The sequence below is a fragment of the Ambystoma mexicanum genome, chromosome 11 (genome assembly GCF_040938575.1).
Source record: "Ambystoma mexicanum isolate Mex_15411 chromosome 11, UKY_AmexF1_1, whole genome shotgun sequence".
Taxonomy (NCBI): Eukaryota; Metazoa; Chordata; class Amphibia; order Caudata; family Ambystomatidae; genus Ambystoma; species Ambystoma mexicanum.
The window spans coordinates 1,363,182,032-1,363,198,793 of NC_090934.1; the positions used below are offsets into that span (position 1 = coordinate 1,363,182,032).

Consider the following 16,762-nt stretch of genomic DNA (forward strand, 5'->3'; position numbering starts at 1 on the left):
TTATACAGTATGTAAAGCCCAGAAAACATCTATGCACCTTCAACTCCAGGGGAAGAATGGTTGGCGCATGTGAATATAAGCAGATGCAAGCATGGCGTATTTTCTACCATGACACCTTACTCTGAGAGGTGGTGTACGCGGATAGAGCCGCTAGGTGAACTTTAATTGAGTTAAATACTAGCCTTGAGTCTAGTAAGTGAAGCATGTAATGAAGAATGTGTGATGGAGTACATTCTATTGGGTTTGTTTGACTGGCACCAAATTACAAATCTTCTCCACTTGTTAAAAAGAAAAAAAAATAATAATAAATAAAAAAAACCACAGTATCTAGTGTTTGGTTTACGCGCCTCTGAGAATTTCCATACACCTTTGAGGTAGATTTAGATGTCCAAACTATTGCTGAGATGTTAGGAACATGCCCCGCTTGAGTGCTCACTTCCATATTTTCTGTGGTAGCTTGGACAGATTTGGAGAATGTGTGCCCCCCTGCTTGCTTATATAGAACATCGCAGTGGTGTCTGAGAATTTGTACTGATTGATTTGTCAGATGAGCTTAGAAGGCTTGGAGCACTGCTTGAAGTGGTTCTGTGCTGCATAAGAGTCCACAAACCATGTGCTGTGAGATGAACGGGATGGGCCGGACCCAGTAAGAGATGCATCTGTTTTAACAACCGCCTGCACCGCCGGGTCGTGGAAGGGTTTTCCCTTCAACAGATTTGCCAACCTTAGTACAAGCTCTATGCTGGTGGTCAAAGGAGAAACTACCACTAGGTCATCCCACTGACCACTTGTCCAAGACCACCGTTTCGCCAACCGCTCTCGCACTGGGCGCATGCGCAATCATGCATGTGGGACCTGGTAAATGCATGATGCCATCATCCCGAGCAAGCGCATTTCTTTGTGTACAGTTATCTGGCGATCGTCTAGATACTGAGGTATTTGCAGCAGTACATATTGTACTCTTTCCATTGATGGAAAGCCTAGACCCTCTTCCGTTTTTATGACGGCTCCTAAGAACTGTTTGGTCTTGCTTGGTACAAGGCTGGACTTTTTCTCGTTTGAGAAACCCAATTGGAAAAGTAGAAGGATGGTTGTTTGGGTATTTTGCTTGCAAATTTGAAGGGGTTTCCCCTGTCAGCCAGTCGTCCATGTAAGGGTACACTGGGATTGACTCTGCTTAGGTGCTCCGCCATCACCTTGGTGAATACCCTTGGAGCGGATGCTATGCCGAAGGGCAGCACCTTGAATTGGTAGTGCTGGTTTGCCATCTTTAAACGCAAGAACCTTCTGTGCGCTGGGAACATTGAAATATGAAAGTATCCATCTTTCATATCCAAGGTTGCCATGTGGTGCCCCCGCTTTAGCAGTGGGATTACTTCCTGTAGCGTTGTCATGCAGAATTTCTGTGGCAAAACAGGGCGCATCGTGAGATCTTTTTTCAGCAGAAGGAAGTACATTGAATAGATACCCTTGTTTACCTGGTTCGCCGGGATGACTTCTACAGTGTCCTTTAACAGCCACCTCTTCGAATAGGAAGCAGTGTTCTTTGGAGGTGGTTCTTTGACTTTGGGGGATGGTTGGCGGTTTGCTGTAGCAATTCCATACAATAACCGCCCGCCACAGTTGAAAGCACCCATTTGTCTGAGGTGATTGCCTCCCATACGTGGGTTAAGTGTAATATGCGTCCTCCTACTGGAGTGGCATGGGAGAGAACATGCTTCGGGTGGTCATTGTTTTGGTGGTGCTGAGCCACTTCTGGAAGAAGAGGCTCTACCGCTGCCGTGAGATCTTCTCTGGCCTCTTTGAAAGCCTTGCGAGGACTGCCCCTGTGGTGAGCCTCAGGAAGAGCTCTGATCCTGGTTGTACCCCAACTCCTGTTGTGAGTTTTGCCCCCTAAAGCAGCGAAAATGATAACCCCCTCCCTTTGACTGGAGGATTTATTAGTAAGTAGGCCCAGAGACTATTAGTCTTTGGCGTTCTTGAGGGCGTCTTCCACTGCCTTGCCGAACAAGACATTGGGTTATATTGGCATTTTGAGAAGAGTAGCTTGTGTCTAGAAATTAAACTCAGACTGGCGTGGCCATAGGTGGCTTTCAATAAGCATGCCCTCAGCTTTTATCCTCCCTACATTATCTGCTTCCTCTAGATTATTCTTGAGAATGCAGTTCGCAACAGCTTCCCTACTGCAATGGGGCTGAAGCTATCTGTTCGGCCAATTCGTCCCACTTATGGCAGTTGTAGCTGGCCAGTAAGGTGTTATTGGCAATCCTCGCCTGGTCGGCTGCCAAGGAGGTGACTTTCCTGCCAAAAGTATACATTTTTTTACTTTCTTTGTCTGTGGGTGCTTCTGAAGAGGCTAGAGGTGTGCTCACTCTCTTTCTAGTGGTTGTAACCACCAATGAATCCAGTTTTATTTGACCCCTAATTTAAAGGGGGTCTAACGGAGCTGGTCTGAAGACTATCAATGCGCAGGTTTACTGCTCGTCTTAAGTTTGGGGTTACTAAAGAGGGTAGAATTCACATGTGTACAGATTGGAGAATTGGAATGAATTGGTAGCAGACTTTTTATCTCCCAAGATATTTTCAACAAAGTCCTTGTCTACCTGGGTCTCCAGAGTACCTATCTTGAAATGTTCCGATGCTTTTAGGAGCATATCATTATATTGAATTTTATTGTCGACCGGCGAGTCTGCCACTGGTGGGTCTGTATGCTCCGGCGACTATTACGTAGACATCTTCATCGTCATAAAACTGGTCTACATCCCCCCATGTCCCCTTGGTCTTCAGTGTCCGTGTATGCTCCAGTGTCCTGGAAGTCCTGAGTGGAGTCGTAGTAAGAAAGCTGCCCTGGATCCTACTGAGAGGAGGGTGCTTGTATGGTGTCTGTACAGGCTCTTTTGGCGGGGGGGGGTTGTGTAAGTGCAGCCCCACTAGCTGGTAAAATGCCCTGAAGGTTTACCAAAGAAACTGGCTAATGAGGACATACATCTCATGACCCTATCAATTTCTTCAGCAGACCATTGGGATGAACTTTCGACAACAGATGCAGTGGGAGTTGGCTCAGGTGCAGGGTGTTTCTTGTGCCTCATGGCCCTTGAAATGGACCCCTGTCCCTGGGCCATAGTCCCTAAACTAGAGCTCTCCTTCTGCTTTGAGGACTTGTGGTTTTTTGACATCTGACCCTTTAATAACATGTCCGGGATGTGTTTTCTGATGAATTCTGACATTTTCAAGCTCTGAGAGGATTTTGCAGGGGTCATCGGCGTGTGCAGACTTGGAGCTTTTGGACACAGCGCGAAGACCGGACCTTTCTGTGGATTTCGGGGGCCTCTCGTCAGGCGCGCGCTATGGCCCAGAGGACAGGGAACTGCCAGACCTCCCCCTTGACGCCATGTGTGGCCTTCCGGTCGGCGTCAAAGTCAACTTGTGGCCGTGGGATGTGTGCTTTGTGTGGGAATGTCCGTACCAGTGCCGCCGGGTGCCATCCCCGTAGCAGAACCGCCGGCCTGCCTAATGGGCTGGGTGTTTTCTCACGGGCATCCGACGGATCCCGTTAGCTCTCGCTGTCACTAAAGACGCTGATGTTGCCGCCACTAGAGGCACTTTCAATCTCAATGGTGGCTTCGGCCTGCACTGCATGGTGGGCCCAGCGCTTGGTGTTACGGTCCTTCTGAGTTTTGAGCTTGCAAGATTTGCAGTGGACTTCGTTATGGTCGGGTACATTTTCAGTTGCAAGATGGGCAAAATTTAAAATGGTGTATTCTCCATTGTGTATGGAGAAGGCAGCCTGGCGAATAAAGTGAGTAGAGGGGGGAAATATGCATTCTCTTAGGGAAACTAAGAAATGAACCACCCCCTCACTCTCCCTACTGTGAGGGCTGAAGCCCGGTGCAGCCTTCTGAGGCCGTCTGAAAAGTTTGTCAAGCGAGTTGAATCAGCCGTCGACGAAGGTGGTCTTTAAGCTGCTTGACGAAGGTCTTGTAGGGAACGGCTAAGAAAGGACAGTAAGAGTAAACTAGATTTTATTATATTTTGTAAATAATGGCAATAGCCAGAGGAACTCCGCTTTGAGCGACCGACAATGATGGCAGAAAAAAAACTATCTGAGGGACCTCGACACGTCAAGCACCATGGGTACAGTAGACATCACACTAGGGATAGTATTACTGGCATGCCCCGTCGACGTCCCTTTTCGAGTTTCAAAAAACTAATACTGAGCAGCTTCCACTAGATGTCGGCCTATGCATAGCATGTGATCTAAGAAGATTCCACAAGCCTCCAAAATATATATATATATATATATATATATATATATATATATATATATATATATATATATACATATATACACATATACACACACACACATTTATATACACACACTTTTTTTAAGTTAAAGTGTAGTTAGGGTGGCTAAACATAACACAACAAAACCCTTGAAATTCAGCAAATTGAGAAACTCAGGAACGGCTTAACCTCTATTATAATATACTTGTCCTCTCGGACATTGCAACAGGAATGCTCCGGGTTCAGCCAGTCCTGTGTTTCCAAATGCATGGAATTTCAAGGGTTTTGTTGCATTATGTTTAGTCACCTTAACTGCACATTAACTTAAAAAAAACTTCCTTGAATTTCAAGGGTTTTGTTATATCATAATTTTTGGGCTTTGGCAATTGCCAGTGGGTTTTTACCCCCGACCTCACTGTAGCTGTATACATTTTTTCTTTTTCTCCCTAACCGGGGCTATAAAACCAATGCACTACATATAGGTGCGATTATCAGTAATTTTGGATAGCTGCGATTATGGGAAAAACGGTGAGAAACAAAATGTTCCCCTGGATTCCCACTAAGTGCTCCCCTCTCCTCATGGCAAGGTGCCTCCCAATTACACCAACTTCCACTTGCCTACCTAGCCCCCCATACCCCTTCAAACACTTGTCGTTTCGTGTCATGCACTTTCAGTGCTGATCTTGTCTTCTCTGGTAGCTGCAGGTATCCCGCTGAATATTTGCAGCTACAGGTAAACATTTCTGCTGCAAACTCGGTCCCTAGCCCACCTCCAACTCCCAAATTTTACATGGTGCCCCACCTCCAGCCTGATGCGATGTCACTGTTTTTCCGCCTCCAAACGCGTTTTCTGCTTTTTGTTTACAGATATTCGTGGGTATACCTGCAGCCAGCTCTCCCAACAGAAAAAAAAGATGGTAGCTTTTTCATTTCTCAAAAGCATCTCTGCAGCAATGCATCATGGGTATATCACAATTTTTTTTTGAGAAGCGGGGCACCCCCTTCCCTGTCAAATATTTTTAAAAAATACTAGGCAGGACGGCCACAAACCACCAAAGAATTGCAAGTCAACTCATGGCGCCCAAGTTGTTTCAGACCTGATCCAAATCCGTCCGACATCATTTGCTATCCGCTGGAGCAAAAATGTACCCTCTGTCTATGGGGAAATGAATGGGAAGTAAGCTGAAAGTGCTTTTTTGATTTAACACATTTTAATTAATCTTTCCCAAACATTCCAGTTTTGGGATTGCAGGAGGATGGTGCTGGCGTTCAAACTGGTCTGCAAAACGTCAGCTAAATTCGTCGCACAGTTTGAAAGTTATTTGCAATTTTTTTTCCAATTACCTATGGAATTCATTACTATAGGGCAGCGACTGCCACTCCAGAATACATATACACAGACTGCAAATTCAGCCGTGGTCACTGTACATGTTCCACCAATAGGTTCCTTGGGCCCATTAGGTATGACATCTCTTTTTTCCACTCTTCCGATTCCCACAATAATGCAAACAAAAGAAAAAAGAGGAAAACAAAATTTAAAATAAATACTTCTCTGCCCTCACAGGTACTCAAGTGCCCTCCCTTCCTCATTGCCAAGTTCACCCACTCCCTTCAGCTGCTTTTTCCCTCCCTGCCCCTCTCCCATTACCCCATTTTACTCTCGTTTATGTGAAGCATTTTCTGTTCCCCGCCAGTATGTTATTACTGCAGCAATCTTGCGAGATTCCCCTAGTATTTCGGCAGAAAATCCCAAAACATTTGAAATGTAACTGGCTCTCTACACCAACCCAACTCTCCAAATTCACATGGTATCCTTTTTCTCCCCACCTCTAGCATGTTGCTTTTTCATCCTTTTTCCTTCTCCAGATAGCTTTTTATGCACTTTGTTTTTGCTTTCTTCCGGTATTACCGTGGTAATTACTTGCATCAAGGAAAATAAAGCCTGAAAAGCCTCACTGCTGCAAAGCACCATGGGAGATATAGCTATATTTATGGGAGAAGGAGGCACCCCCTTCCTCATTAAATATTTTTAAAACTACTGGACGGAATAACCCAAAACCTGTCCCAGAAATTAAGTCAATGCTTCTGTTAGGGAGATTTATCATTTGGATGCATCATCCCCTCTCCTAGTGAGACCACCCAGCACTTTTTGCTGGACTTGTGGACCTTTTCTTTAATCCTGAATGTGTGGGGCATTTTTCCACTCATTCGTTCTTGTGTGCTCTGTCTTTTGGAACTCTAGTCTTTGTATTCTACATGTACTATTGAGTTTGTCTAATCCATAGCCCTTAAAGGCATCTGTATTTTACTAGTGCCGCACACAGCTCCTTATGGGCAGTGTTTATGGTGACCCTTAGGGTCCTCCTTTAAGATTTTTTCTATATCCTCAAGTAACTACTGTTCTTAAGTATAAGGATAGAGAAATACTTAGTATCTATCCCAAAACATTATAGTCAGTGATTGGAACACACCACCTTATGTGGAGTGCCAAAGGGATACCTAGTATCCACCTTCTCTCTGCTCATGTGACCTTGACAAGCTCCTCGTTATAACTGGTCGCAGTGGACGTGTTCTACAAACTATTGTGTAATTTCTGTACCGCAGGCTATGTCCTTTACTTCGATAGTGCACAATAGGGGTGCCCAAGTACCAACTTGGGGCCTCCTTTCTTTTTTCGCCATTACTACTGTGGTTGTTCTTGGTTAGCCCTTCTAGCATTCTGGGAGGGGGAGGTTGGTGTGTTTGTGTTTTGCCTTTGCAGGAACACTTGGGTGTCCCTGTCTAGGCTCCAGAGTGTCTGGGCAGGAAGGAAGTGGGGGAGTCTGCTAGAGTGCCTGAATAGGCCCAGCTCCAACAGGGAATCTGGCTGTCCTGATAGCACAGCCAAACGCCCCTTTATGTAAAATGCTGAGAGAGATTACAGAGGAGTGTGTGATGTACTGTATAAAAGGTGAGGCTACTGGAGTGAAAAGCAAGTCGACCACTGGAAGCTGAAGTAATCGAAGACGACGACCAGAGACACCCGTAGAACTTTTGCAACACTGAAGCGACCACTGCTGTCCTTACCACATTTTCTGTGTGACAGAGGAGCTCCGAAAAGAACGCCTTCCATTTGGCTGGTGGAAGCAATCAGTCCCAAGACGACCTTTGAATTGAGCCATCTCCCGAGGTCCTAGGTAGGCAGAGTTGCAGAAAACCAATACCAGGAGACCTGCTGCCCATTTCAAGTGCATCACTGTGGAAAGGATGAATCCGTCCAAATCTTTGCTGAGCCTCAAGGACACTCGAGAGATCCAGTCCAACTCACCCAGACCCATCAGAGTATGGGACTGTAGGAAGTGAAGAAAATTGACTGGGCGATACACAGCCTTTGTTGGTGCTGCAGGAAAGGCGCCAAAATCACAGAGTGAACCAAGAAGTTGTTGAAAGTGATGCTCCAGATCCTCCCTCGAAACTGCTGCTAAGAGATCCCATCCAGTGTCCTGCCTTCAGCCATCAGACTAAGGAATTCGGAGGTCTGGTGCAGAGCTGCAACTATGCCGAGCATCCAGCACAAACATTTTCTTGTAACCAAAGGTACAGTGGGGAAAAATGTATTGCTTACATGATTCCAGAAAGTCACTCCGAGCATTGGAGTGCACGTAGAGGTGTCCAGGCCAACCCCCATCCTACCTTCGGCACAAGCCGGTACTTGTGTCCCTTTAGAGAGTCCTTTCTCAGGGTCTCTAACATTGGTTAAGCCTTCCTTTATCTTCATCCTAGAGACTGGAAAGTATCCGCAGGAAGGAACAAGTTACTTACCGTTAACGGTTGTTCTCCAGCATGGGTCTGGCATGGATTATTCCCTGTCGTCAGACCGGGAATCCTTGCTAAAAGAAAAAACAGTTTCACTTTCACTTACAAACTGTCTTTCTCCTATAATCCAATCAAAGTGGCAGTATGACCAAGAAGAGCCGCAGAGGGGCAGGAGGGAGGGTTTGCATGTGAATCCATGCCAGACCCATGCTGGAGAACAACAGTTAAAGGAAAGTAACTTGTTCCTTCTCTAGCATGGGGTCCGGCATGGATTCACATGCTTATGAATAAAGAATATATAGCAGTACATACATGCACACCCATGGGAGGTGGAAAGGCTCAACAGAAGCAATTACCCTTACCGCCGGAACAGGCTCACCTTCAAGCGAACAGGTTGTGCAGCACTGCTTGGCCGAACCTGGACTCCTCCCTGGAATCTGTCGACGCAGTAGAATCTCGTGAAGGTGTGCGTGGACCTCCACCCAACAGCCCTGCAGATGTCCAGCAGGGGCACACCAGACAAAAATTACGTTGTTGCAGCGATCGCTCTGCTGGAATGGGCTCTCGGACAGCCGGGCAACGGTCAGTTTGCCAACCTGTGACACAGCCGGGGAGCCACCTGAAGATGGAAGTCTTGGACAAAGCTTTCCCATGGTTCACAGGACCAAAGTTCATGACAAGTTGTGAGATCTTCCGCAAACTCTTCGTGCATGCCACATAGAACTTCAGTGCTCGAGCCACATACAGAGAGTGCAAAGTCCTTTTAGCCAGCGACGAAGGTGTCGGAAAAAACACAGGAAACACTGAAGGTTCCTTGAGATGGAATTCTGACTGGACCTTTGGGATGAAGGAGGGGTCCGCCAGCAGCAACACCCTTGTCTCGTGCAAAGTCTGATAAGGCAGCTTGCAGCACAGGGCCTGGATCTCACCTACCCTCCTGGCAGGGCTGATGGCCATGAAAAAGGCTGTCTTCCACGAAAGGTACTTGAGAGGAGCTTGATGCCTAGGCTCAAAGGGGGCCCCCATGAACCTTGTCTGCACCACGTGGAGTTCCCATGCCGGGGCAGGCGCCTTGAATGGCGGGAACGAAACAGTCCTTTGAGGAACTCCTTGACTAGACGGTGTGACCAAAGAGAAGACTGTCCCAGAGGCCTAGTGTAGCGGGAGATAGCCACCAGATGCACTTTGATGGAGGCATGCGCCAGCCCTGCCTTAGCCAATGATAACTAATACGGAAGGATCTGAGGGGGCATGGCCTGAGAGGGTTGATCTTCTGCGAGAAGCACCAAGTCGCGAACTGCTTCCACTTGAGCCCGTAGCACTTCAGAGTCGACGATGCACTGGCCCTGTTAAGGACCTCCCTGCAGTCCGCCGGCAGCTCGTACCCACCAAACACTAAGGCTGCGGGAGCCAGACCTTCAGGTCCAACAATCCTGGGTCATGGGGCAGGATTGCGCCTCCTCAGGCGAGTACACCTGCGACCACTGCCAGTTTGACTGGAGGTGACGTCAAGAGGCTGAGAAGGTCAATGTATCAAATTTGCCTCGGCCACGCCGGGGATAATCCTGCACAGCACCGTTTGTAGTAGAGGCAACAGTGGAAACGCGTATAGGAACAGGCCTTCCCCCTGAAGGCGGAGAACGCATCCCCCATGCTCTTCGGCTGGTGGAACCTGCTGGTGAACCTGTGGCATTTGGAGTTCATTACCATTGCAAACAGGTCTACCCAGGGCCTGCCCCACATGAGAAAAAGGTTGTCCACTTGATCCTGCCGAAGCTCACACTCGTGGCAAGGGTGTAGTTCCCTGCAGAGGGAGTCTGCGATTGTGTTCTTAACTCCAGCCAGGTGAAAAGGAATGAGGAACATCCCTTGAGCGACGGCCCAGTGCCACAAATTCTGCATCTCTGGAGAGCGCTGGGGAACTGGGGCCCCACTGCTTCTGGATTCAGAACATCGTGGTGGTATTGTCCGTAAAGACCCTCACCACCTTGTCCTTGAGGGATGGGAGGAACGACTTGAGGGCCCAGAACACTGCCCCGCAGATCCAGGACATTGATGTGGAAGTCCATCTTCTCTGTTAACCACAGGCCTCTGGCGTGGAGACGTCTGGTGTGAGCTCCCCAGCTCTCCAGGGTCCGTGGTGACCGTCTCTTGGTAAGGAGGGCTCTGGAAATCTGTGCCCCCGGCGATGTTAGAGCGCATGCCCCACCACCTTATTGCACAACATTATGCCGAGCAGCGACTTGATGGTCCTCACCATGGCGATCTTCAGTGCTAACAGCCATCGCACTTTGCCCAGAATGGACGATATCATCTAAAGTGTGTCCGTGGGCGTGAGCGTCCAAGCACGCATCGGTCGGTGGAGATGTTTTCCCACACGCTGATGAAGTTCGCCAGCCGGCCTCCGACCGCAGTCCAGGGGTGGGGGCCAGATGTCCTGGCCGGTTCAATCCTGCTTGGAGACCTGTGCGCCGCCTTGAGCGCCTTGTTGATGACGGTGGCCACCTTCGAAGGCCTTGCAACGACCCCTGTAAGCCTCCTAGCTCATGGAACAGGAGGGTTGGCGGTACGAGGATGATCCTGCACCGAAACCTTTCGAAGATTTGCCAGACTTCCCTCCTGAGGAACGAAAGGACGGACAGTGCTGTTGCAGCATGCCCAGGGCACGAGCCGTCTTCGTCAGTCTTGATGGCCTGCAATGATTAATTGACAGCCTTTCCAAAGATATTGTCTCAGTCGAACAGCATGTCCAGGACCCTTGTCTGGACCCCCTGCCTAAAGTGGGTGGCCTTCAACCAGCCACTACAACCGAGGCAGACCACGTTCCCCATTTGGCGGAACCCAGTGTCCGCAATGTCCAGGGCCACGGTGATGGCGTGGTCCAAAGCCACCACGCCCCTCCTGAAGAATCTCCAGCGCCTCAACCAGTTTGTCCACGGGGAGGAATTCCAGTAACGGGGCCATCTTGTCCCATAACTCTCGGTCATACCTGGCCAGGATCATTAAAGCGTTAGCCGCCTTGACCGTTGTAGCCGCTGAGTGGATGACCTTTCTCCCTGTGGCGTCCAACTTCTCCCCCTCGCTGTGCACGGAGTCTGGTGATGGCTGTGAGTGCAGACACTTTGGTGCAGACTCCAGCACCCGGTATTTCTTCTCCAGCCGGTCTCTTTTCACAGGGGCAGGGTTTAATAGCAGCGCGAGGCCCTCATCCCAGATGTCGACCAGGAGGGGCATTGCTAGAATGGTCTTACTTCTCGCTTCCCGGTGCTGACAAAGAAAACCCTCCTTCGTCTCCTCCAGTGTGAGCTGGTAGAGCTCCGATGTGCAGGCGACCATGGAGTGGAATGAAGCCCCTTCGTCCGGGGGAGAAGCCCTTTGAAGCGGCGCCGTTGATGTCTGTCGTCACCGTGTCCGTCCCGTATCCCTAGGAGTGCGGGGGGCACGTGGGGAGGCTGGTGTGGTGGCATAGGGTGCTGCTTTTTATTTTCTTCGGAGGTGGGCCCGGTGTCAGCAGGGTTCGGTGGCGGTGGTGCCATTGGCATACTCTTCTGTATCTCCGACACCAGCGTGTGGAGATTCGAAAGAATGTCCTGTGACAAATCTCTTGGAGGAGGCGGGGAAGTAGGCTTGCTGGACCCATTGCCTACGTCATCAACCCCGCCGTCGCAGCTGCCGGAAGAAGAAATATCTGTGCCCTGGAGCACTTCCACCCCCCCTTTTTGTGTCCTGAGGGGTGGATTTCGAGCTTAGGGACGGCATCCTCTTTTCCGGGGTCCTTTCCACTGGTTTGGCCGAAGCCTCCCACCTGGGAGGAAGAGCCACTTTTGCCGCCGTCAGAGTAACCTGTACCGGGCCAGCCCCTTTCGTCTTGAAAAGGGTGGCCGCTAACAACTCGACAGTTGAGGACCATTTGGTCTGGATCACCTGGGCCTTCACAGGCAGGTCAGATACCTTATCCTGAGGCTTGGCCTTCTTCGGTTTATCCTGCAGCTTCCCTGGGGTAGCAGACATCCTCTCTGACCAAGAACTGGAGAGATGGCTGGAGACGGAGCCCGAAGGCGAAGATTAGCATGCCCTGTTCATCGCGGGACCCGCTTGCGCAGCGACACTGCCGGATACAGACGTCTGTGCTTGGCCTCGTCTTGGGCCCCCACGGATGGGGCGTCCTCAAAGGACTTAGAAGCCCGCTCTGACTGGCTGGATCTGGGTGAGGCATGCCTCTGTGAACCACACGGGGTAGAGGCCTTGGCGTTGAGCCATGCTGCCAATCTGCTGTGCCGATCCTTGATGGTGCGCTAGATAAAGCCACAACAGATCTCGCAATCCTCCTACTTGTGCGTCGGGTGAAGACAAAGGCACTGGAAATACTTGTCCTCCATGAACACATGCCTCAAACTACAGCTGGTGCAGAGCTTGAAGAGGGAAACCCCGTCCTTCTCCTTCGACTTGGTCTGGCGTGCGGTGTAGGCCCGATGGCCTTCTGCAATCTTTGAAGAAAAAACACTCGACCATTCTGTCCTTGAGAGGCGATGAAAGATGCTGACAAACAGATCCCCGTTAGTTGGATCAAGAAATGATAGAGCACAGAGGCTAGATCGTACAAAAATAGTAATATCCTACCAAAAAAGTGCAAAAAACGCAGAAAAGCTCTAAGAGCAGAACATGAGGACTCCCAACCCTTGGACGTGCAGTAAAAATCTGAAGATGGCTGCCAGAGGAGGGGCTTACGGAGAGAGGGCAGTCATTGGCTGGGGGCAGTAAGACCCATAGCTCACTGATTGGTTTATAGGAAAAAGTGTGAAAGTGAAACTATTTTTTTCTCTTACCAAGGATTCCCAGACTGACAGAGAATATTCATGAGCATGTGAATCCATGCCAGACACCATGCAGGAGAATTTGTGTTTTCCCACCTTAAGTTCCTTTCCCAAGCACACCCTTAAAATGAATTCACCTAGAGGAACTGCCTCCTGAAAGGCCCTCTTACGACCCCAGAAGTGCAGTCTGCAACTTGGTACGAGCGGCGATATTTCAGCATATACCTTGAAAGACCACCCTTCCCTCTTGCCCATGTTTATGTTATTATGGGTTCCTGAGTAAGTCCGCTGCAGTCGTTGGTGCTTGCCCCAGCTGCAACATTGAAACAAGGTGGTTTCTCAAGGACAGCACTTGATGCAAGCCTGAAGAGGGTACGCGCTGAGAGTTATTTCCTGCACAGGGCGCGCTGCGTAAAGCCAGAGGTATACCACAAATGGAGGCCCACACAAAAAAGGAAGCCAAACCTAGCAACAAGGCCAGAAAATAGAGCACCCTCTACAAAGGGAAGCATGGAGCATCCGCCAAACCTGCCCCACCTCTATGGCAAAAAGGCAGTAACTGTGGCATTTGGTGATGCAAGGGTAGTGGGCAGGAGTAGCACATCAAGGGGCACACCCATTTATGTTTCTTGCTGGCCAATAAACTCATGAAAGTGACAGATACTGGAGTGAGATTCTTCTTATACACCTGTGGATGGAAGTCGCCTCAATCAGTTGGGTAGGAAAGAACAGTACAAAAGAGAATGCCAACATTTAACTGAGCTATTTGGAACATTTGTCTTACAGGTACAGACAATTTGTTTAAAGGGATTTGATTTTATGTTTCAACTGATGCGTCTCACCATTGGCCGCCTCACCCCCACTCCCAAAAGACCCCTCACATAGGTGATTCTCCCGCACTGGTCCACCACCAGGGTCTGGATCCAAAGGCGATGCCCGTGCCCTGGCCACCTTGAGAGAGAGATCCCAGGGCCTAGCGGGTAAGACACCCTCTGGTTTCTCACAGCATATAGCATAGGGGTAATTCAGTTGGTGCACTGCAAGATGATCTTGTGAATTGAGCATAAACATCTAAGTAGGTTTTCATGAGTATAAATTCAATATAAAATTCTGGTACATCAAATAACTAGGTGTCACCCAGTGCACTACATTTCCTCCATGAAACAAGTAAATTCCGTAGAGAGGCAGATATGACAATGCTTTTATAGGTTCTGTTGAAACTGCAATCTTAGATGCTGCTAGTTACTATCTAGGATGGAGCCTTATGTGAAAGGAATATGTTCTAATGTACAAGATTAGTTAAGGAAGCACAGTGAAATTCAAACTGCCAACTTAAAATTTGATAAACCTGTTTATTCACAATTAACTTTGTAGGAATTATTCCAAGTAAGGCGAGTCAAGCAACACCAGCTCATTTTAAACTAGTGCAAATAACTGAATGGCCATATAAGCGTTAAGGTATCTGCTTTACCTTTTTCTTTGTCAAGTGGAGGGAGAATGCTGTTGTCCCTGCAGACCTTGAAGTAGATTTCTTGCTCAATGCCATCAGGTATAGCGCCTTGAGGAATAATTATGCTCACTCCAGTTTCTATCGAGCTTAACACACCACCGTTTCCATTGAAAACACCCCTAGCTGTTGCCACAACAGTGTGACCATCATCGTCGTCGTCATCTTCCAAAGCAGAAGGGCTACAAATGTAAGAGTAAGATTATTAAAAATGAAATATATATGGTAAACGTTACTTGCAACAGTATTTTTGCAAACTGGCTCAGTTTTAGATTCACATGCTTTGCATAGGTCATCTAGTGGTTGGCCCAGAATATTATAACTTGCCTACCAAATCAAAAAACATGGGTGTGGCAATTGGCATGTAAGTAACTAGATGCAATGCCTCCCCCATCTTAGTGTTTTGAGCAGCTATCACTTTAAGATTGTATTGTATGCCTACTTTATTATGTTACTACCCCTTACCCTAGCTTGAAGACTTAACTGCGCTCAATTAAAACCTTGCCACTTCTACATTACCATTATCTGTTTCACTCCCTAGATAGTCAGATTCTTTTGAGAGTCATCTGTGCGTTGCTGTATTTTGGGGGTAGGAAATGTATTGCAATTAGATGGATTGTTGGGGGTAGTAAATGTGTGACCCTAGCTGTACTTGATGGATAGGAAAGATACTTAAGACAAAAAGTGTAACCTGTCTATTGCGTTTAGAGAATCCGATTATCCTAGTTCCTATGGTAGTCTGCCCGTCACGCCTAGAAGATGTACTAGGACAGCCAGTCCATCCCACTTGATTGACTTGAGGGTAGCCTGTCCACACTGCACAGAAGAGTCTAGGAGGATAGTTAGTTTGTCCCCCACAGACTATCTGGTGGAACAGCGACAAAGATAAAGCACCATCTGAGCTCTAAGAACGTATAAATGCACCACTTCGGTGGACATCTGCCGCAGGCACGGGTATCCATCCACACACATTGCATCAGCTGTCCCTCCTTAAATACCTTCTCGCCCGAACTCTTCGCTCCTCTAACTCCAACTGCCGCAGGGTCAGTTGTTTTTCAAAGAAACGAGCTGGGGTAGATCTCTGTCCTCGGCTGAGGCATCCCTCTAGAACAACCTCCCTGCCACTCTGAAATTTGAGGAAAACCATCTCCAGTTGAGGAAGCCCCTCAAGACCTTCCTCTTTGCTTCTCCCTTCTCCCCTGCTAATCTGCTCTGTCTCAGCACCGTGCACTTGGCTTACCCTCTGACTTTCGAGCCCAGGTACCTGCTCACCCACCCGCACTGGCTCTGGCAATCCCTTGCACTGGGGTCTGTATCTGTAACCATACAGTCCCCCCCCCCCTTTCTGCACTCATCAGACACAACCTCTCTGTTGCCATATACTTAGCACTGGCCACTTGTCGGCCGCACTACCAATGTCTGTTGCCGTTTACTATTTAATTATTATTTATCTGTATTCTTTGCTCAGCACTTTCCACTTCTCCCCCTTCATTGCACTATTCCCTTTCCCATGCACTTGCCTGTTCCCAATGTCACTGGGCCTAGTAAGATCGTTTTTGTATTCCCTTGTTCCCCTCCCTTGCCTTATTGCGCTCAGAAACACATGTGTACAAGCACAATACAAATAAAATATTAATATTAAAATGTAGCTACGACCTAGGATAAAATGTGATCTATCTAGACACATAATGAGTCTCTTGCACTTGCACATACTCGTGATCCCTCCCCCTCAGCAACCACCCACATGCCTGACCTCTGAGTCTAGCCAGCCTATCTAATCCTGAATCTTGGCCAAATGCACACAGGCATTCTAAGCCTTTTGAGAATTTTCCCATACTTGACTTCGGTCCCCGAGGGCATTCCCACAATGGTAAAAAGTGCTATATAACAAATTACTCACTGAAATCATATTTCTGGTGCTTGTATCTGCTTAGATTCACACGCTGTGCATATAGTCCGACACCTGGAAGTAATCACAGAGTATTGCATCTTTTTTTCAAAGATCGAAAAGGAACGCCGACCTGGGGGTGTGTGTATAACACTATCACCTACCGTGATGTGTAGTGTACCGATGATACCTCATTCGTCAAGGTCCCCCCGGTTGTTTATGTTCTGCCATGAGGGAGCCTAAATAGAATGCGTGAGTACGTACAGAAGGATACAAAGATGCAAGATGTCTGTTCCTTCAAACAACAAGAGGGGAGGAAGGGTGTGCGCATACAAGCACCAGAAATACGATATGTACGTCTTCTGATGTTTGTGAATCTGCTTAGAATCACATGTTGTGCATAGACTAGCGAGCAGTACGCGGAGATGTAGTTGGGATGTTTGAAGGAACACAGCAAAGATGTCTTAACAC

The 16,762-nt window shown here is 48.2% G+C and overlaps 1 protein-coding gene across 8 annotated transcripts in view; it reads right to left on the reverse strand.

Annotated features, from left to right (window-relative positions):
* TJP1 (tight junction protein 1) overlaps window positions 1–16,762 on the reverse strand; it is a 2,827,266-nt gene that overhangs the window by 110,248 nt on the left and 2,700,256 nt on the right. For all 8 annotated transcript variants that reach the window (XM_069624936.1, XM_069624933.1, XM_069624931.1 and 5 more), the window contains one exon: window positions 14,368–14,585. In XM_069624936.1, the coding sequence (XP_069481037.1) occupies window positions 14,368–14,585 (218 nt within the window). The remainder of the gene's footprint in view (window positions 1–14,367; window positions 14,586–16,762) is intronic.